The sequence below is a fragment of the Leucopleurus acutus genome, assembly GCF_964270905.1.
Source record: "Leucopleurus acutus genome assembly, chromosome: 10".
Taxonomy (NCBI): domain Eukaryota; kingdom Metazoa; phylum Chordata; class Mammalia; order Artiodactyla; family Delphinidae; genus Leucopleurus; species Leucopleurus acutus.
The window spans coordinates 101,345,609-101,367,256 of record NC_139153.1 but is presented as its reverse complement, the minus strand read 5'-3'; the positions used below and the strand labels follow the sequence as shown (position 1 = coordinate 101,367,256).

The following is a 21,648-nucleotide window of genomic DNA, read 5'->3' as shown; positions in this document are numbered from 1 at the left end:
ATGGCCTTCCTGAAAGCCGCCAGGTACCTACTGGGTTGACAAAACCAAGAAAGTGTTAACATACAGTGTTGATCAGGATGTGGGGAAATGGGCAATCCACACTCTTTGGGAAAGTAATCCAACGTTTTTTAAAAAAAATTAAAAGCACATATACATTTAAAAAATAACAAATAAACACACATACATACCTTCCTGTCCAGCAATCCAAGTTTGGGGGAATTTAGTCTATCGAAGAAATAAAAATACTAGTACACAATGTTGTTTGAAGAGGAATATTTATTATGACAATATTCGTAGGACATACACACAAAACTTGAAAAGCCTAAATGTCCATCAATGGGTGGAAAATTAAATAACTTGTAGTATGGCTAAGAAATATTGTGTAACTATTTAAAAGGAGTTATTTGCTTAGCTCTTGATCTTGAAGGATTAGTAGAAGAGAAATATATATCATAATTTTGGAAAACTGAAAAAAAGCCCAGTACGGGTGTACGTCAGGCTATGTTTCCGTGAGCACGGGGAGAGGTGTGTGAGGACCCACGTGTCTACTACCATTAGTGCAGGCTGGGTTCATGTTCTTCGCTCTACGTATCATTGTATTGCGTGGCGGATTACAATAAATGAATGACTTTTTTGGGTTAAATTCTGAGAGAGGAGTTTACTCTAAATGGCGGGGGTGGGGGGATGGGCTAGGGGTGGGGAGGGAAGCTGTGGAGGAGACTCCAGGAGCAAACCCGTTAGCGGTGAGAAAACCAGGGACCCCAGATTGGGGGTTCGAAGGCAGGGAGAGCCAGGGGCCCGCCCTGGGCTCTGGCGCCAGCTGGAGGTGGGGTAGGGTCTGCAATCACAGAGCCTGTCCAGAGGCTGACTTAATTCAGGGAGATCATCTAGAGCTTCCTGAGAAGGCCGGAGTGGGCCAGAGTGCTGGGTAGCCTGTAGCAAGAGGAAATGAAGCTGCTGGAGTATAAGGGAAAATTGCTGCACAGTATTAAAGGTCATAAATGAGGTGCTTTCCTCCAGGTTATTCTGAAGAATTCAGTGAGACCCATGGGATTAAGCCCGTTTGGAGGCAGGAGGAAACAAGAGTAATAATAGCTAACAGCAGGTAAGAGGCATGTAGTGCGAAAGCGCTTCACCCATGTTATCATATTTGACCCAAAGTACAACCCCATGAGGAAGGTATGATCATGCCCATTTTACAGAGGAGGAAACTGAGGTCCGGAGGGGTTAAGGAAGCCACCCGTGGTTATGCGGCTGGTAACAGAAGTCTTCTGGCTCCTGGGTCCTCACTGTAAAGGCATGTCCTTCCAGGGCGAGAATCTGGACAGGAGGTTACACTCCTTGTCTCCACTTCCTTTCGGGGGCTGGAGCCGGGAGGCTGCTCGAGGCTGGCTGGGCAGTGCTGGGCCCAGTTTTCTTCTTTCTTTCTTCTTGGTTCGTTTAATTTATTTACTTATTTTAAATTTATTTTATTGGAGTATAGTTGATTTACAATGTTGTGTTAGTTTCAGGTGTACAGCAAAGTGATTCAGTTATACATATATATATATATTCCTTTTTTATATTCTTTTTCATTATGGTTTATCACGGGATATTGAACATAGCCCCCTGTGCTCTACAGTAGAACTTGTAGAGCCATTGTTACCCATTCTCTACATAAAAGCTGACACCTGCTAACCCTGACCTCCCACTCCAACCCTCCCCCAACCCCCTGTCCCTTGGCAACCGCCAGTCTGTTCTCTATGGGCCCAGTTTTTTTATGCCGGTATTTGGATCTGGGCCCCAGGCTGCCCCCACCTCAATCTCAAGGGAAGGCCCTTGGGAGATGCCGTTCTTCTCCTTGGGGGAAAACCCCAAACTCCTTCATTAGAAAGTTCCCTGATGCCCAGGCCTCCGGAGTGCAGAGCAGCCAACTGCTCAGCGCGTGTCCTCATGGCTCTCCGCCCCCCACTTTCTTTTCACTCCAGGGGCGAGGGGCAAGGGCACCAACACTTTGATTTCCTTTGGTAGGTGTTCGGAAGAAAGGAGAGGCAGCGAACCTTCCCTCGGGTCCCGTGGGACAGGGCGGTGGACTGTTCCGGAGAGTAGACCTCTCCCTGGGGCCACCCGTGTCCAGCCTGGCACTGCCAGGGCGCAGCCCCTTGTGTGGGGCGGGGAGAGGGAGAGAAGAGTCGAAGGAAGACCTTTCCGGAAGCAGCTCTGCCAGCACTGAGGGAATTTCGGGAAGTGGAAAAGGGGAAAGGCTGCTCTCCATGTCATCCATCCGAGTTCCCACGCTTGGGCTCGGCCTGGCCAGCCCCATGGCGCTGTCACCCGTGGGGCCCTCACCCTCCAGGCTTCAGCCGGAGTGAAAGGATCTCCAGATGCCCAGAAAGAGAATCTACGTGGTGGTCCTTGGGCTGATTCGCTTCCCTGAGGATCCTGAATGAAAACAGGTCCCAGATTCATCTCTATCCTCCACCTCTGTCCACAGCACTGTCGTCTCCAGTCTAAGATGCCTGCTTTCCTCTCTCCCCTCCGCTCGCCCTGCTCCCGGACCAGTTCTCCCCAACTTTCTCCTCCATTTTCCACGCCCCCGTCCTTCTTCTTCCCTTGAGTGTCTCCTTCCCCCCATACGTCCAGCTCCCAAGGGCCCTGGAGTTGGGGGGCAAGCCGGGGGCTCTGGACTTGGCCTCTCTGACATTTTCCTGAGGATAACCAAACATTACACTCCAGTGGAATTCTGTGCCTTGAATCTACTCGGGCAAGGGATGGAGTGGGAGGGCCTTTCCCCGACCCCAGGTCCTCAAGGGCTGGCAGCCTAGCGCGAGTGGGCCACGTGCAAAGCGATGCGCAGAGCTGGAACCACCGGGCCGAGGTCGGGAGGACGATCCCCTCGGTGCCTGATACCCACTCCTCACCGCCCGCACCCGCAAACCCCATCTCAGCGGTGCGACGTGACTCGTGCTCACGTTGGTTACTACCTCCCCGAGCTGGGAGCAGGGCTTACCGCGCTGCTGCTTAAAAACGATAACACCAACTAACATATGGAGATGTCATCATGATTAAACAACAAATTATAGTCGAAGACGGCGCGATAATAATCTAAACAATCACTACAACCAGAAGAAAAGTCCTCTACGCGATGCGGCCGCGTTTCCGGGACTCACGGCCCTGCGTCCCTGGGCTCTCTCTCCAAGAGCACTGGAGGGTGTTCCCCGGCCTACCAAAGGGCGAGGGAGCCCCGACACGGCACCCAGCTCTCTGGAGGGCCCCCCCCCGACGATCTGGGACAGGCCGCCCTGGAGGGAGGCCCCACCTGGGAGGCAGCTGGAGCCGCAGCAAGAGGACCAGGTTCCTGGAGACCAGAGCGACCGAGCCCGCGTTCCCAATCCCCGCCCCTCTCCCCTCCCACAGCCTCGCCTCCTTCCAGATCTCGGAGGAGGTCGTTTTCTAGGAGGGAGGACTGCTCTGTGAGGGGAGGGGTGTCCTCCTTGTGTCGCGGGGGTCTCACCCCCCCACGACCCCAAAGCCTGGGGAGAACGCCGCGTGCGTTTTCCTTTGGCGAGCAATGGGCCCAGGGGTGCGCGCTGCTTCGCCCCCAGTTTGCGGAGGTAGAAACACGAATAGGAGAGGGGAGGCTATCGAAGCGAGACTGGCCCGAGTGGACCCTCTTTCTCCTCCTTCCCCCCCATCATTAAATAGATTCGTGTTTATAACAGGCTCAGACATTTTAATTTGAATTCCTGGGGTTGAACTCAGGCTAGAATCGTCCCACTTACACTTAGGCCGAAAATTACATTGAAATGAAACGATCAAAACCAAACTCTATGTACCCAAACAGCCAGCGTTCCGGGGTGGGTGGCCACTCCGCGCAGACAGCGAGGATTTCCTTTGGTCTGGCCCGAGACTGCAGGGTCGGCGGAGGAGGGGGCGGCTTGGGGGCGGGGGGCAGCGAGGGAAATAGTCCCAGGAGTGGAGGCGAGGTGGCGTGCGCGAACCCGCCGCGCTAATAGATGCTGCCATTAAGAAACCGCGCGGCTTCCAGCGCTCGGGGAGCAGGGACGCATGTGTTGCTGGAATTCAATCCGTGGCGGGAATGCAGATTGGGCTGCGACCTACTGGGTTTGATTTATGAACCGCTACTCTAGCGATTGTTTACACATTGCATTCCAGGGCCCCGTGCACCCTCCAGGAGCGCGTCGCGGGAACCCGCTGCAGCCTTCTCAGCCTCCCTCCCCGCCCCCATCTCCACCCCCAGGCCCCTCGGGGCCCCCGCAGCTCCCTCCCACCCTCACCTTGTCCAAGAAATCCGATTTCGCTGTCTTTGAGCCCAAAGACCCACATTCGGGTCTGCCCCCCCAGCCTGCTCGCATCCAGCAGCCCCGGACCCCGCGCTCCTCTGCTCGCGTTTATTCGCGAATGTTTACTTCTCTGTAAGGCCATGCGGGCCTGTAAGTAGGAGAGGTGGAAGCAGCTCGACTGCCAGATCGATAGGCCCCGTCTCCTCGCCATTTCAGCTGAGCTGTCTTACTAATTATGAAAGGATTCACCTGATCCCTGCCAGGGACCACAGCATCTGGCCCCTCTGTGAGAGCCCTTAATGGTGGTTCCTCTGCAAGGTGCCTCTGGCCACCGCAGAGGAAGCGGCGTGTCGCCGGGAGGGCGCGGCCTGCGGGGCCGGTCGTTGAGGCTCCGACCCGCGTGGGTGTGCGTGTGCGTTCTCAGCTGCGCGCAAGCCCAGTGTCCCCAGACCTCACCTAGAAAGGATCCTTGCCGTTTACTTATTTAAAATATAACCTCCTCTTTCTCTTAAGTAAACACAATTTCAGGGACGTGGCAAGGTGTCCTGGTGGAGGAGGGTCTGCTTGAAGACGGTAGGTTAGCAGGTGGCTTGTGAACATATCACCTGGCATCCTGTGTCCCTTCAGGTAACCCCGAGAGCTCGGCCAAAAAAGCAGGCTTGGGGCAGGAAACAGACGACACCCCCATTTCAAACAATAACTTTTATTTTATACTTCTCTATACTTTGTAGCAAATTTTTTTTTGCTGAATTTAATTTATAATAAACTTTTTAAATTACATCTCTCTTTTCTTAAAATCAAGGCTCTTTTATGTCAAAATCTTTTTTTAACTATATTTTAGATTAACATTTAACATCCCCCCCCCCCCGTGATCTATACCATTGGATATTCAGGTATTACTGTATGTGTAACAGCTAAAACAAGAGGGAAACTCAAGGCAGTGGACTTGGAAAGGTGCATCAACACGAGCAGGTAAAGCTTAACCTCTCAGTGATTTCAGCAGCGTTTTTTTTCTGGCAGCCTGTACCTCTAACCCGAGGTTTCCTCAACCCCTTTCCTCTCTCCCTCCTAGCCTTAAAACACAAGGCCAACAACCCGTCCTTTCACTTTTCTCGAGGAGAAATGTGCAGTGGAAATGATCAAAACAAGATACTGTGTTAGAAAGACGTGAGTGTGAATTATTCACGAGATGCTTCTCTCTTCAATTCATTCCCCTGGCCTTCTCCTCTCCTCTCTTTCCTATTAGGAGGAGCCCATAATTTGTCATGTATTAACATGATTAATATAGTAGGCGGCCCAGGGCCGTTCCTGAGATTCTTGTGCCAAAAAATAAAAATTAAAAAAATGGGGTGGGTTTGCCGTTTTCGTATTTCTGTGGGAAGACGGACTGAAGCTGAGGTCCGATGTTGGCTGTGCTTGCTTTGCTCACTGATCGGTAACATTTGGCAAATAAAACACAAAAAAACAAACGAAATCAAAAAGAGAACCAGGATTTCCCACAATCCTATGAGTGTTGTCAGCATCACAGAGAATCACAACGTCCCCAAAGAACGAATGGATCTTCCTCTCGATTTCCGGGAGCATGGCGTGAGTGTGTGTGGGCGCGCGGGGGAAGCCGGCCCCGCGCTCAGAAGGGAAGCCAGGTCGCTAGAGCTGCCAAGAGGGACGCCAGGAGCACGGAGAGCGCCGGAAGCAGGGACCCCGCCGCCCCGTTGCCGCTGCCGCAGAGTTCGAATAAGCTGCCTTGGATGTTGAGATTTTTGGATTCTTTTCTCAGTTTATCCCACATATCTTTCGCCCCTTCCTGGCAATCCGTAAGGGCTGTGACCGTGCAGCTGTGGAAATCCTCCCAGTATCTGGCGAGGAACAGAACAAAACAGAAGCGGGTTCACTTTGGGCGCGGGAAGGACCCCGGGCCTGCGCCCCGGGCAAACCTCCCGGCGCCCCCCTCCGACCTCCTCTCCGCCGGCCCGGCGCCGGGCGGGGCCCGGTGGGCGCTCCCGGGACCTCCGCGCAGCCTGGATGCCGCTGACCCAGGTGGAGGCCGCCCCTTCCCTCTCTGGTTCCGCGGCCCGGGAGCCGGGCCGCGCCCGCTGCGCCGCGCTGGCACCTCGGCCTGCGCAAACAGATTGCTGGGCCTCCGCGGGCAAAGCTAGGAAAACAGTGCTAAGCCTCGCAAGCTGCCGCCCATTAATGCCTCCTGGCTTGCAAGCGGGTTGCTTGCTCGGAGCACGGCCCTCCCCTCCGGGCTTCCCGCTTTCTCCTCCGCCCGCCCCTTCTGTCTCCCTCCCTCCCTCTCCACGCCGTGGCCTTCATTCTCCTCCGCTCCTCCTTTTGTCTCCCGCTCTCCCCTTCCCCTTCTTCCCTCTCCCCTTCTTTGTCTTCCTCCTTTTCCCTCCCCTCGGTTTTCCTCTGTTCCGTTCCTCACTTCCCCCTACTCGCTTGCTTCGGTCCTCCGTGGCCCCTCGCCTTGCTCTCCACGCCCCCCCGGCTCTGATTCGCTCCGGAGACTGCGGCCTGCCTCTCCCCTCCACGGGGTCGGTGAGTGTCAGCGCCCGGGCCCCCGGGGCTGGCTTCCTGGCCTCCTCCAGCTTCCTCAAACCCCAGAGCTCCGGCCCTGCCCTTCCCCCTCTCCCGAGGCTTCTTCGTGGCCCTGGACCTCCGCGGCCTTCGGGGTGTATTGCCAGCACCCCCAGGCCCGGGCTCCTGGGCTGGCGCGGTGCCCGCCGCTGCCAGCCTTCGAGGGACCCTACTCCCAGCCCTCCCCTCTCTCCTCTTCCCGGAGCCCCGCGCGGTACTCAGCCACTCGCTCCTCCTGGGCTCGGTTCCGAGCCCCGCCCCACAACCTTCAGCCAACTTGTCCTTCTTTTTTTTTTTTTTAATTGTCCCCCTTTCTTCTGAAAACCCAAAATAGATCTCGAGACTAAATATCATTCCAACCCGTGATCGATTCCTGGGGCGCTGTCTCCTTTCGGGGCTGGGTCGATCAGTGAGCCTCGGTGACTCTGGGCGGGCTCCCACTTCGCCCGGGCCCTTAGCGCCAGGTCACCAGGGAGGGCCCTCCACGAAATGTGGTTGTTATTTTCTCCCCTCTCTCCTTTCTGCTCACTAGCCCGGACTGTAAGCACGATTTATCCTGGTTTCCACTCCCACCCCATCTTCTGGCTGACAGTCAAGTTATAAATGCTTGTTGGACTGCCTTGAGCAATGGCTGTTTTCTAATGACCTCCGTGAGTCTCTGATTTATGACGACTGGGGGGCCTGGGGTGCAGGGCTTCCAGGTTCCTCAATTTGTAATAAATACTGAGATTTAGGGAAACCGAGAGGTGGCAGGACAGCTCTCTGCATAATTACACCTCCCAAAGGATGTCTAAATCTCTCCTTTCCTCATGCATGCCCAGATGGGGACAGGGCCTTCCTGGAAGAGAGACATGGTGGAAGATGACAGAATCCAGGTGGCACTGAGAAGAGGTGGGCCAGTGCCACCAATAGTGTGGGAGCCTTGACCCAGCTGTGGCTGCCGCCTCTGAGAGGGGCCCGCCTCATTTCCATTTTCCAGGATGAAAGTCCTGCTAAAAAATTAAAATAGCTTTGGAATAACCAAGTTCTGGCAAGTGATGGAGGATTTGAGAGCTGATCCATATTTAGCCTCTTGTCCATCGTTATAGGTACATTTCTTACCTATCATCAGACACTTAGGATTAAAGTAGGTGGGTGTGCATCCCAGACCCAGCCTTTTGTCCCTTTCCTGATAGGAAAGTAGCAGCCACTTAGCCGCTGTGACTTCTGGTGGCTACCAGGGTGTTTAAGACTATGTGTAGCAAAATTAAGGATGGTGCAGAAAATGGTCACTCCAACCTATGGGAAACAAGGAACACCTTTTGCCTTGGCTTTATTGGAAGGACCATTATAGGGGTGGGGAGGTTCACAACTATTTTTGAAAACTGAAGTAGCAGTGTGTGTGCATGTGTATTGCAGAAGATGGGAGTATTTCTAAGGTCTGCAGCAGCTAAAATGCAGCTGGTCCACCACAGTAGGGCTCTGCTACCCTCATTTGCCAGTGGGAGCTGTGCTTTCCAGCCAAGCTCTGGAAAAACGCCACTGGGCCTGTCCATGAACTCCCTCCTGGCCTGGCCTGGGGACACCTTGCAGATGCAGGAGGGAGGGGGGAAGCAAGAAAGGTAACTACTCTAAAGCTCCGAATTGGCTACCAACTCCGCAGAAGTGATCACTGGACATTTGGGACATGCTCCTCTTGGGCAAAGTCATTGGCACAAAGCAAAATATTCTTTCAGTCTCTCTCCTAAAAAGAGGAAGAGGGATCTGCACTCCCTTGCTGCTCGCGAATTTTCTTGGCGGGCACCGGAGGGGAGTGTTATTAGAGGAAGTGGACAAAATAGGGGAGTGCCTTTCCTTTTAAGCGAACCTAGTAGAACTACCAAAAACGCCCCTCAAACCAAACCAACCGTTCTTCAGGAAGTGCTCATTCGCGCAGCAGGAAAGGGAGACGAAGACGGCCTCAAAGCGCAGCGAGGAACTGCCAGCTGCTCTCCAAACCCTCGTCCCCGGTTCCAGCGCGTGGATTGCGCGCGCCTCTGTGCGCGCGGGTCAGGCTGCGGAGGGTGGGACTGGGCCCGGCGGAAGGGATCATCCTCTGCCCATCCCAGGCCACAGGGTCCCCTTGGGCGGGGCAGGCCCCGGCAAAGGCCTGAGGGTGGGAGCCAGAAGGTGAGAAGGCGCGGATTCGCACTGGTGCCAAATACAGACCGCCGGCGGGAGGCGGGGCGCCCTCCCACCTCCGCAGCGCCGCCCCCAAAGGAAACCTCGAGGGCCAGTGAGAACACTTACGTGCACACGGTCTTGATGTTGGTCTTGTCATCCAGGCCCTGCGGGTAGTTGGCCATGCTGTCGCCCAGCTTGAGCAAACAGTCCGAAAAGCCCTTAAAGACCGCATCGCACTTGCCCGCTGCTCTCACGGCCTGCACCAGGTACGCTGCGGGGAGGAGGGCACACCGGTCAGCAGGACCGCGACCCCGCCCCGCAGCCCGGCGGCCCGCCCGCCTGGGCCCGGCGCGCCTCACCCCGTCCAGCGGCGTCCACTAGCGCCCGGGCTCGGGGGGCGCCAGGTCCGAAGGTGAATGAACGGTTTGGCCCGAGAACGAGCGACCCGCCCCCAACTGCGCGTCTTCTGCGGATGGCCGGTGCGTGAGCGGTGTGGACAGGGGAGGCGAGGCCCTTCCTATTGTTCTACTCCCTCCCGCATCTGGCTCCATCTCTTTTTCTGTTTCCATCGCCCCCTCTTCTCACCTCCGCCGCCTCTTTTATTTCTCTCTTTCTCCTCACTCCCTCCTTCGTTTCCCAACGCTTCCCCAGCGAGCCCGTCAAGGGTCTCTAAGTGAGATCTTCCCTTTCTGAGGTGACGGAGGGGGTCCGAAAGCACAGCGCGGGGGCGAGGAAGGGGCTGGGAGGCGGCAGAGCCGGGGGCCGCGCAGCCGAACCGAGCGCCACGTCGGGCGAAGAAGCCTCGGGCTCGGCGGGCGCTCAGCAAACACTGCTGAATGAACAAACTAATAAAGTCGCTGGAAGCTACCAGCAGCCACCGACATGGATTGTTTCACTCTAAGACCGACTGTCTACCATGCAGTGTGCGTTCCTAGTGAGGTCCTCGCCCCCCGACCCCGAGAGACTGGGCGAGGGGACGGGTGGTCTGGGGCAGTCGCGGCCGGGCAGAGTCAGGATGTGTCTGAGCTAATGACCCCGGGTCACCTCCGCGGAGGCCAAACCCGTGAGGCCGGCCCCTTGCTTCCTTCCGCCTCTATCCGCGGCTCGGCTCCCCTGGAAAGACCGGCCACCACTCCTGCCAGCGGGGGGTGGGGGGGTGAGACCCTTCCTCGCCAGGCCCCAGCAGTGCGTCTCAGGGCCCAGATGGCTGCCGCCAGGGGCTCTCGGCCTCCAGCTCCGGGCTATCTCCAGAGGGGACCGGGATCGCAGTCTGGGCGGTGGGAGGAGGTGAAGGAGAAGGGGTGGGGGAGGAAGAAATCCAGGCCGCACCGAGGTCCTCGCTCCTGGTCTCAGGTCGGCCAGACCCCGCGGCTCCGGGCGGCCGGCGCGCTGCCGTGGCCATTTCTCTCCTTCCCAAGGCCCACGAACTGGGCTAAAGATTCCGAGGCTAGCGGCCAAAAGCACCCGGGACGCCAGGAGGGCGCGCATGAAGCGCAGATCTGCGCTGCTGGGGCGAGGGGAGGGGAGAGAAGGGGCGAATCTTCTCCGAATGGAATTCGGCCTCCAGTGCCTGGACCCTGAGCGCCGGGCCCTTCCCGGCAGTGTTCAGGGCGCCGCGGCTCGCGTGTGGGTGTCTCCGGGGAGGACCTCACCACCCCAAGCCGCCGGTGCCCAGAGCCGGGCCAGAAGCAGGCGAGCGGGAAGGTGACCGAAGCTGCAGAGGCCTCCGAGAGCGCACCGTTTGCAAATTGCTGCAGGAAGAGCTGGGCGGGACTTGCGCTTTCTAATCCGGAACGGGAAGCTCTGGGGAAGGGACTCGACCTCGGCTCGGGCAGATACGTAAACCGTTATCTATCTCCCGGTCCCCCTACGAAACAGTAAGAGCCCTTGCGACTGCAAGTGTCAGCTAGAACACTGAATAAACGAATCTTTGTTCCAACAGAACGCGGTCCCGATGAATTCAACCCTGCGCGGCGCCCTCTATAATCCGTACCACAGATGCTGCTTTGCAGCGAGGAAACGAAATAAAATACAGTCCATCCTCCCTCCCGCCCCGGCACCCGGCCTCTCCTTACCCCTTACCTCCACCCCCAAGACTCGGTGGTGAAAAAGTTGCCCCTAAGATGCATTGACACTATGTTAAAGGAGAATTGGGGTTCGCCGGGGTGGGGGGCGCGGGAAGCGTTCCTGTCGCGTTATCTTTCCAGGGGCTGCTGGAGGAGAAGACATGTCACAGCGTGCATGTGTGTGTGTGCGCGCGCGTGTAAAATAAGAAGTCGTGAAAATTTCTGTTTTTTTTTTTTTTTGCAACTGTGACTCCGCGGTCTCTGGCTGGCTGGGGAGGCCGGGGGCTTGCGCGCGGGAAGTGTTTCGCAGGCTCACGCCTCCGGGCAGGGGGCAGCCGGCGCGACCCTGTCCGTCCTTCTTGAACCCTCGTTCAGCGAGGCTCGGGCGAGCGACCCAGGCTACTTCCCCGTTCTCTGCGGTGTCCGCGTCTTGTGCCTTTTCCTTCCGTTCATTCATTCGTTCGACCTCTCATTCATTCCAAACTTCCTCCCGCCTAGCCTTCATTTGCCTTCAACACCCCTCCACCTTCCCGTCCCTGCCCCACCCCCCGCTTTTCTTGCCAAATGTCAGTGATTTGGGACAGTTCCCAGCTGGGAATTAATAAAGATCGAGGCTCTGGTGCGGGAAAGGGCAGACATTCGGGAACAAGTATACTCCATTGCAATTCCACAGCCAACAAATGGTCATTTTCGGGCCGAGGTTACTGTGTTCCAAGCGTATTTCGCATACACAATCGCTGTCTTTTTTTTACCCCATCCATAGTAAGGTTATTTCCTACCGGGAAAGCAGATTACAATCCCTGTATCAAAAACAACTGCTGTCTCTTGCTCTCTAAAAATCTGCAGGCTAACTGCAAAAGCCACATCCAGTTATTTCCAAGATTTAAGGGATTTGCTGCAATCAGAAATGTTCTTTATTTATTGCAGCTCTTTGCACTAATGTCAAATATTCAAAACAGCCAGATTCAAAACAGCAAATCGTTTCTTAGAATTAAAGGCAACGTCAACATCCTGCATCCACACATTCTAAAGCCCCTACAATGTTCATGCAAAAAAACCAGATACTCAGAATCATGTCAAATGCATACAAAACCCACTGCAAAGAATCCATTTTAATATGCAGATAACTCCAAAGCCCGTTTCCCCCACATTTCTCGTGAAGAAAAATGTTATGCATTTCATCTCCTGCCCCAAACCGATTCCCTAAAGCCCCTCCACCCCCCGCAATACTGCAAGGATTTGTCTGCAAAGAATGCTACAGCCTGAAGTGATAGGCACCAACAATTCCCTCGTCTCCAGAAAACCCGTTTGAAGAGTTTCTATTTTTTCTCTTGTCCGTTCTATTAATAATCTGCTTCACTTTCACTTTTAGGCCACATTAATTAAGGCTGTGACCCGCATCAGGGATGGGGGTTTTCTAGCGCTCCCTTCCATAATTCCTTCTTCATTTTGGATGAAAAAATGTGAACTTTTAAACAACGACAGTGTAGCTAGGACTCAAGATTCCTTAACATAAAATGGGGACTATATAAACCCACCCGTAATCAGTCCCAAACAAACAAAAATAACAGGCACCCAACATGACATATTGCAAACACTTCTTAACCCCTTCTTATAGAGAAAATACTGATGCCTATGTGGAAAGGAACAGGCAAATGAGCATAGAAAATTATATCCACATATATTTAGCTGAACTCAAGCTCCTCAATGATAAGCATATTAAAAGATGTACTCTGGGGTTCCCGATCATTCTCAATTTGCCCCCCAGCCCGGTCTGCGTTGCCCGGTGTGAACGCTGCAGCTAGGATACTGGGGCTGGGGGGGGGGCGGGCGGGAGGATGACAAAGTTCTAAATGCTGCAGTCTGAACCCCAGAATATCTTTGCTTTCTGCACATAAACTTTCCAGTTGTAGCTGCCTAGCCATCTTGTTCCTGCATTCACCTTTTGACCCTTAAAAATAATACCTTGCAGTATCGCAGGGACCAGTGCATTTCCCCAGAGCGCACCAAACCTGGTGAACCCAAGAGAGGGGAGCAAAAACGGACGTGCGCTTTGGAAAAAGGGGGGAAAACCCCTCCAGAAAACGCCAGCCGCACACATTTCCTGGCGAACGTTTGGAGTCTCTCTCCCCCCCCCCTTTTTTTTTTAGGAAAACCAACCCGGGACGCGCGAGTCCCTTGGATCCCATGCTCCCACCCCTGGAGGTTTGCCGCCTTCTCCGCACCCCAGGGCGGCCGCGGGCCAGTCGGTTCCTTTGGGCACCTCGGCCCCGGCCGTCCGCCGTACCTCCGCGAGCCCGGCCCGCCGGCCACTTACCTATTTGCACCGCGAGGATCAGTGAAATATATCTGCCGTTCAACTTAAGTCCCATCCTACGTTTAGTCAAACCATTTGCGACCGCAGACCTTTAAATAGTTAGTTTAGAGAACGCGGGGGGAAGCTGAAAGATAGGCATTGCCAACAAGTTCCAGGAGCGACGGAGACTTTATGCACGGGGAAGGCAGAGGGAGGAGAGAGAGAGAGGGAGCGAGGAAGAGAGAGGGAGAGGGGGAGGTGCTGGGAATGGTTCACTCCATTAGGAGGGGCGGAGGAAGTACAGCCTCACGCCCACGAGCAGGCCTGACGTGGGGGATGACACGGAATGATTCTTTTTCAAAAAAAATAAAGACATCTTGGTAGAGAATCGCCATTTATAGTCATCAGAAGCTCGAATTAATCAGTTATCTCCAATTAATGTGCGATCCGAACGAATTCTCGCCTCTCGGAGGTGACCATTTCCCCAGCCCCGCGGCCGCCCACCCCCCGCCCCCCTCCTTCTCGCTGTTCCCGGGCCCCCAACCCCGCCCCCTCTCTGCGCAGGACCGGGGCTCCCTCTCCCCGCCCCGCCCGGAGCCGGGGAGTCCTGGCGCGCCCACTCGATTGTTTCAACCTGCTCCCCCTTCCTCCACCAGCAACTCGGCGAATCCAGCCTCCTCCCTACGTTGCAGCGGGGTTTAAAGCAGCGAGAGCGGGAGAGGGAAGAACTGCTCAGCCGGCCCCGTTAATTCGACAGGCCCCTGGGCCGCCTGCCCCGCTGCACTGGCCTACTCTCTTCCTCCAACCCTGCAGCTGCACTCGGGGCACAGCCTGGAGCGCGTGAGCACACACACACACTCACGCCCGCGAGCCGAGCGGAGCGCCCCAGACCCTCCCGCACACACGGCACGGGAGCGCGCGCACACGCCCAGGCCCGCGGGGTTTAATCTGCACACGCGGGGGCCCTGAAATATACACCTCGCGTCTTCGGTGACGCCCCCGCGGGCGAGGGGCCGCTTCAGGAGACGCGGCGACACCTGTATTGGGGAGCGGGGAGAGCAGGGAGGAAGGAACCTCTGCAAAGGCGATTTTCGGACACTAGGGATATACTGACTCGCAGAGCTTTCGGAAATTTACGAGACGATCGCTAGTGTGAGGGGTTCCTTCTGATCCTGATGCGCCTCTTGAGGTTATTTTTTGGGCCGCACACACACGCACACACGTACATCACGTACGCACACGCACACCCGCGTCCACACACACCTGCACTGTCTTTTGATGCTCGGGCGCAAACCCTGTGTAGACGCAGCCTTCTCTGCAACCAAGTGCTTCTGCAGCTGCGCCTGTGCCCGCGCGAGGTGCTACCGCGACAGCGTGAGTTAAGGATGAGAGAGGAACAGAGCTATTTTCTTTCTAAACGCGGTTAGGCTTTGGTTTCCTTCCCTTCCTCTGCACCAAAAGAAGCCTAAATCCTAGCTTCTTTAATCAAATGCTAAGGAAGGAGCCGGCCGACTTCGAGCCCGTGAAGAGAAAAAAGAAATGAAAGATGAAAAGGACCCGCTAAATCTCCCAAAATTACAGGAGAAAACAAGATATTAAGTAAGCGGTAGATATGCAGACGGATGAAGGCGATATTGAATCGAATCTGCTTCTCCAGGCACTGTGCCACCTGCGCGCCCATCTCTTTGGAGATGCAGAGACAGAGAGAGGGCGAGAAGGGGGCAAAACAAGGGCGGTGGGACGTGCTGTGGAGGCTGAGGGGATGAAGGGGGGCGCGGGGGCTCTGACTGCGGCCCTTTGTGACGCGGAACGTTTGCACAGGGTGGCCCCTTCCCGCATCCCGCAGGTGCGGTACACCCAGAGCTGGGGGCCCGAGGGCCAGGGTCCGGGGCCTAGGGGCGGGGCCTCGTGGCCCCACCCTGTTGACGTCACCAGGCGGACGGGCTGGGCGGCAGTGGGGGGGTAGCCCTTCCAGCGTCCAGGGGCGGTGTGGCAGCCCCGGGTGTTTCCTTTTCCTGCGCTCTGAGGCTCCTGGAGGAGCCGAAAACTTGGGCGGCCAGGGGGCGGGGCGGGGGCAGGTGGCGAGAGGCGGGTGTCTCTTGGACCCGCCCCCGACGCCCTCCAATGGCAAGGCGAGAGGTTGGTCCGAGGGGCGGGGCCTCGGGGAGCCGCGGTAGGCCCCGCCCACAGCCCCGCCCCACCCCTCGGGGCCCCGCGCGTGCTGCCCGCCAGGTTTATCCCTCCTCCGCCCAGAGTTGGGGCGCCGGCTCCGAGCCCAGACCGTTGCAGGGCCCGACGGGGGGCGGTGTAAGGCTTTTTGCCCTTAACGTCCTTGCCTTTCTCCTGCTCACCCACCCGCCCTCCGCCCCCGGATCTTACAAGACGTCGTTTTCTGAGAGTGCCCTGGGATTTCCCCATCCCACCCCCTGTCATCCGAACTTGGGGCGTTGGGGGTGTGCAAGCTGGCAGCGCTGAAGGGCTAAATAAAGCAGAGTGAAGCAGAGGGCGGGCGGTTTGCGCGTGCGCACGGCCACCAGCTTCGGGTGGGCCGGTCCTGGGTCCCAGCCCATCCCGCGGGGTGGGGCGCGCCGTCGCTGGAACCCCGCTGGCCTTCCCTCCACTTTCCTCCACTTGCAGCCCAGCCTCCCCTCGCTGGTGAGGGTCGTTTGGAAAGTGAGGAAGTGAGAGAGCAGAGTCAGTACTGTGCATAAACGATATTGGGGTAAATGGTTGAAAGCAGATGCTAACAGTGTTTTTATTTTTTAATTCTTAATTTAAAAAGTACTGGTCTTTCTGCCGTCGGGGCTCCAAGAGAGGTTGGTTTTTCCTAATTTCTTTATTAAAGGATAATGAAATCCAGGGTTGCCAACGCATGCTGGCTCTTTGGGAACATTGCGGGCAATATCCACGGTTGAAGGTGGCCGTGGAGAAGGTTTCCTCCTTTCCTTTCTTAACTTGAAATGTCTACTCCACATCATACTTGAGGCGAAAAAGCAGTGGACTGGACAAGAGTGGGGAGACGCAGGTCCTAGGCCTTGTGTCGTCAGTAGTGCGGTGACCTTGGTCTGTCTCCACGCTTCTCTGACTTGCAGTTTGGTAATCTGTAAAAACAGCGGAGATCGGACTACGACCTGATCTCCAAGGCGGTTTTCGCCTTTGGTGTTTTGTGGACTGGAGGTTTTCCAGAATACTGTGGATGTGCAGCCCGAGGAATAAAGTCCGTGCAAGGATGCTTGTTACAGGTGCCTTCTTGCAAAAGGCACGTTTCCTTTTGATAAGCAATTTCGTTTAAAGTTAAAGAAACGTATGCAGTTCAGGATTAAAAAAACCAAGAAATTGGTGCTGTTTGGATCTGCATATCAAAATGAGCCAGAGGTACCCCTCCCCCCCGAAGGTAGGTCTGCATAATTAAGGCATAAATGTGCAAAACTCCTGTCCCTAAAACTGCCAGAAAGAGACCACGTCTAATTTGAAGCTGGTTGGCACCACCTTCCTTTCGCGGTTCAGGGTCCTGCAGCTCCCCGCCCACCGCACGCCTCCGCCCCCGGCGGCGCATGCAATGTTCCACACACATGCGGACACCAGGTGCGGCTGCGTGTGTTCTTGCACTGGTAACAGGGCAAAGCATTGAGCCAGTCCATTTCCCAACTCTCTCTACCAATCCATCCTAAGTGGACTTTCCAGATGCTACCATTTAAAAAACACCCCTTTGAAATTATTTGCGAGAGCAGTTGCCAGGTCTACTAGGAAATCCCACCTCTTCCTGGGTCAGAAAAAAATCCACTGCTGTATTAGAATGGATTGCTCTAACGATACATCTCTCTCATAAATTTAGTCTGTCATTTTTTATACCTTCAACTAGAGTCCTTAATCAAAAATATGAATATTAATGTATATAGCTCTTTTATTTAAAATGACGACAACCATACCATATTTAAATAATCATGTGAACCAAGAGGGGGTTAACCTTTTTTCGAGATATGGTGATAGAGTCCTAATAAAAACCCACTTTGGGAGGCTTGGGTCTCCCTTTGCCTCTGCTACTTGGTAAGGTGATTTTTCACTCTTTGATCACTGCTTTAAAATTAGTTGAGACGTCTAGGACTTAAATCTATGGCTGGCAGAAGAAACTTGATTTTAATGCAGAAATCTGAATCCTGGGAGCAAATGTTATGTTTGAAATGTATGTGTGTGATTAGCTTTCTATTTAACAATAAATACTTTATTTTTTAAAATTAACATTTTTATTATGAAATAGATGCACAAAACAGAGCTGCACAGCTCAGTAATTTATCACAAAGTGAACATCTATGTGGTCCCCCTTCACACTGAAACAGAACAGACATGACACCTAAAAGCAATCTGTATTTCTAGATAAGATCCTAAATCAAAAAGGTCCGAGAAATCGTTGGGACAGTTAGCAAAATTCGATTGTGGTCTGTGAATGGGACATTAGTTGGTACTAATGTTGATTTCCCAATTGGAGAGTTGTAGGGTGATCACACAGAAGGTTGTCCTTGTTTGGGGTGGGGACACACTGGAGTACTTAGGGGAGATGAGATGTCATACCTGCAGCTTGTTCCCACAGGGTTCAGAAAAGGAATAGCAGTAATGGGGATAAATAGACAGCAGTGGGACAACACAATAAAATGTTAAATTGGGGAATCTTTGGGTGAAGGGCTATGGGAGTTCTTTGTACAGTTTTGGCAATTTTTCTTTATGTTTAAAGTTATTTCAAATGAATTATTTTAAAAAATCTACTCCAGGTGGTTTAAGGACTTAGCGCCCCGCCCAAAAGCTTTAAAAACTAAGTGAAATATATATCAATAGATGAATATTCTTAAACTTTAAATAAGCATAAAAAGCATGAACTGGAAATGATTGACAAATTTGACCATGATAAATGAAAAACTTCTGTTCATAAAGTAACACCTTAAAGGAAAGGAAAGGACAAATTACCAAAATCACCAAAATCGGTATCAAGAACTAAAGAATTCCTGAAACCATTTTTTTTTTTTTTTTTTTTTTTTTGCGGTACGCCAGCCTCTCACTGTTGTGGCCTCTCCCGTTGTGGCACAGGCTCCGGACGCGCTGGCTCAGCGGCCGTGGCTCACAGGCCCAGCTGCTCCGCAGCATGTGGGATCTTCCCGGACTGGGGCACGAACCCGTGTCCCCTGCATCGGCAGGCAGACTCTCAACCACTGCGCCACCAGGGAAGCCCTAAACCAATTTTTAAAAGCATGTACGCATGCACACACACACACCCTGAAATAAAACTGGGCAAAAGACGTGAAAAGGCATTTCACAGAAGAGAAAGCATGTATGGTTTATTCCAGGAATGTAAGCAAAACTGGCTTAATGTTCAAACCCTCAGTGTCTCCATGTCTTTCGTATCCTGAGAGCCTCTCCTTTGGGGATGATCTCACCCTGGTCCATGTGATGTTTTCTCACCACCACACTCACACCAAACAGTCATGGTGAGACTACTTCATAAACCGGGTGTGTTCTTCTCAATGAATCTCCTTAGGGAGTAACAGCATGTTGACCAGTTCCACCACTGGGGATGTTAACCTCAATTGCCTGGTTTGTCAGGTGTCTCTTCCTCAACTTCATCATTTCTCCCTGTGTAATTGGTAAGTGTTTTGGAGGGAAGTATTCCAGGATTACACTGATTTCCTAGTCTTTATCATAACTCCGCATGAGGGCCCTAGCCTCCCCTGAGCACTCCCAAGTCAACCACCTCTATGATGGTTACCAAATGGTGATTCTCTCTTTTCCTTATTTCTTCTAAATTTGTTACTTGACATTCTACTGTAAGGAAGAGCTTCCTTCTTCCCACCCTTCTTTCCCTTTTCCTTCTCCCTCTTCCCTCCCTTCCTCCCTCCTTCCCTTCTTTCCTGCCTCCCTCCCTCCCTCTCTCTTTTTCTCCCTTTCTCTCTACCTTTCTTTATTTCTTCCTCTTTCTTTCCTTCCTTCCTTCTTTCTCTTTCTTTCTTGCTTCCTTCCTTCCTTTATTCCTTTATATCAGTATCATCTCATGAATTTCTGTTTTATTTAATGTGCTGTAATCCCCTCTCATTCCTATTTTAAGAGTCTCATGCTTTACTGACTGAGCTAGCCAGGTGGCTTAGCCCCTATTTTAATGCTCAAATTGTCCCCTACTTAGCCGGTGGGGGCCCCTTCAAGCCGATTTTTGTGTCCTCTCAGTGTATCCCGATCATTCGCTGAGAGTTCTTACTAGCTGACACAAAGGGATATTCTGGGCTCGCTTTGTCTTGACCCAGCCCTGGAATCAGTCCTTTCTCCAAAAACTCTGCTTCTTTGCAGTATCAGAAGCAAGATCTAGGCCCTGACAGTGCCTGTCGCTGTTCGGGAGCAATCGTTTCTGGGCCTCCTCAGAAGACAGAGCTGGGAACGGGATGTGTGTTCACACGCACATACATACACAGTCCTAGTTATTTCACCTGCTGCAGGAGCTTACTAGCTGTTTTCGGGGAACTTACTAAATTTTGCAGCTCTTCCTTATTTCTTTCAATGGAATATAGTTTGATTCCATTATTTTCTTTTACACCTGGAGGAAGAGTTAAAAGTGACATTTATCAAGTAGCTATTTATCCCCAGAGTGAAAGCCTCAGCAGCACATCAGGATCCTGTGTCCACACAAGAAAGAGCAGCCACTTCTCCCAACAGAGCCTATGGGTGTCCTCTTTCCTCTTCTTAAAGTATTCCATGATTTTTAAAAAATAAGTTCAACTGATTCATCTGTTTGAAACTGTCATTTTACCAGATGTATAATTTTCCAACAGTACTTTTGAAAAACGTGATTATATTTTCAAGAACGTGTGCTGCTCAAACACTGAGACGGTCCTGATGTGGAGGCCAGGCTGGCCACAAATGTCATCATGTTGTGAATACACTGAGAAGGGAGCTTGGCTGGCAGCATGGCAGGCACTGCACAGACGTCCTCTCTCCCATTTCTGTCCTTGCGTGAGGCTGGGCTCCAGGACAGTCTTTATGAAAACTTTTTGGATAGACTTCCTTTCCATTTGTGAGTATAAAGAGGGTCCTGGTGATAAACTTCTGGGTGTCAATCCGTCTCGCCCTGACAAAACAGTGAACTCAACCTCACCAGCAGTAAGTTCCTGATGGTCGTGAATCATTTATTAACACAGGATGGAAATGATCACACTGTAGGTCACACTTGGTGTCAGACAGACCAACGTGGGATCTGAGTTCTGGCTTCCTCCCTAAACGTATTTGCTGTGAAAGGATGGTCCAGTTATTTACTCCTTTAGGCTTCAGTTTTCTTACCTTTAAAATGGGCAGAAAGATATTGACCATATGGGAGTTGTTGAGAAGAGAAAGCGTGGTGTTGTATTTAACAAGCTCACTGTGGGACATGGCCTCGGAAGAGAGGAAACCTTCTCTGCCTCCCGGGCTTCCGTTTTCAGACCGCAGGGGTTCTCACCCTTCTTACTGGGGGAGGGGGGGCAATGGAGCAGCACTCTCTGGGTCTCTCTGTCTCAATTTCCTCCTAGTTCATCTGTGCCTGTTTCTCTGGACTCACTTCTCCCAGTGATTCAGGTCACTGTGCTGTTGGTCATGTCTTATGCTGGCAATGGCCTTCGTTTGTTTTCAGGAGCCTCTGAGATTGGTCCACCTCTGGACAGCTTGCTACGTTCGTGAACTTGGAATCTGCTCTGCCGCCTGCTTACCTCTCTCTCCTTCCAGAGACACGTGGGCGCGACACATTGGTCCCAAGATTGGAGTGGGCAGAGGGAGGCCCACTTAGGCCTCAAGATTAAGCCATCTTCTAGGCTACAGGGACATATGGTACAACACAGGGAATATAGTCAATATTTTCTAAAGACTGTAAGTGGAGTGTAACCGTTAAAAATCACATAAAATTTAAATAAAAAAATAAATTAAAAAAGCCAGAATACATGGAGAAAAGAAGAGATTAAGCCATCTTCTCTACTCGAGTTTTTATTAGAGGTGTGCTGTGAGATGCCAAGTGTTTGCCCAGATGGATGAAGCTCTTCTCTGTTTCTCATCAGTTTGTGTTCATGTGTGTACTCTGTTCAGGACCTTGGGCCAAAGGAGGGGTGAACAGCACCCCAAAACCCTGACACATTGCACATAGTCACTGATGAAAGCATATGTGTAAGACACATAACCCTGGGTGAACCTGGACCCCCAGGTTTTTTGAGAGAGCCTGGAATAAAGAATTTGAAAGAGATTGAAGCAGCCAAATCTGGATTGTAGTTGATGAAGCATTATT

At 53.1% G+C, this 21,648-nt stretch overlaps 1 protein-coding gene across 1 annotated transcript; it reads right to left on the bottom strand.

Annotated features, from left to right (window-relative positions):
• Positions 1–5,863: 5,863 nt before the first annotated feature.
• Positions 5,864–13,468, bottom strand: NRN1 (neuritin 1). The gene is made up of 3 exons (XM_082847635.1): positions 13,389–13,468; positions 9,132–9,276; positions 5,864–6,139 (listed from the first exon to the last, which is right to left on the bottom strand). The coding sequence occupies exons 1-3, from the start codon at positions 13,441–13,443 to the stop codon at positions 5,911–5,913; spliced, it is 429 nt and encodes a 142-aa protein (XP_082703761.1). The 5' UTR covers positions 13,444–13,468; the 3' UTR covers positions 5,864–5,910.
• Between the last annotated feature and the right edge of the window lie 8,180 nt (positions 13,469–21,648).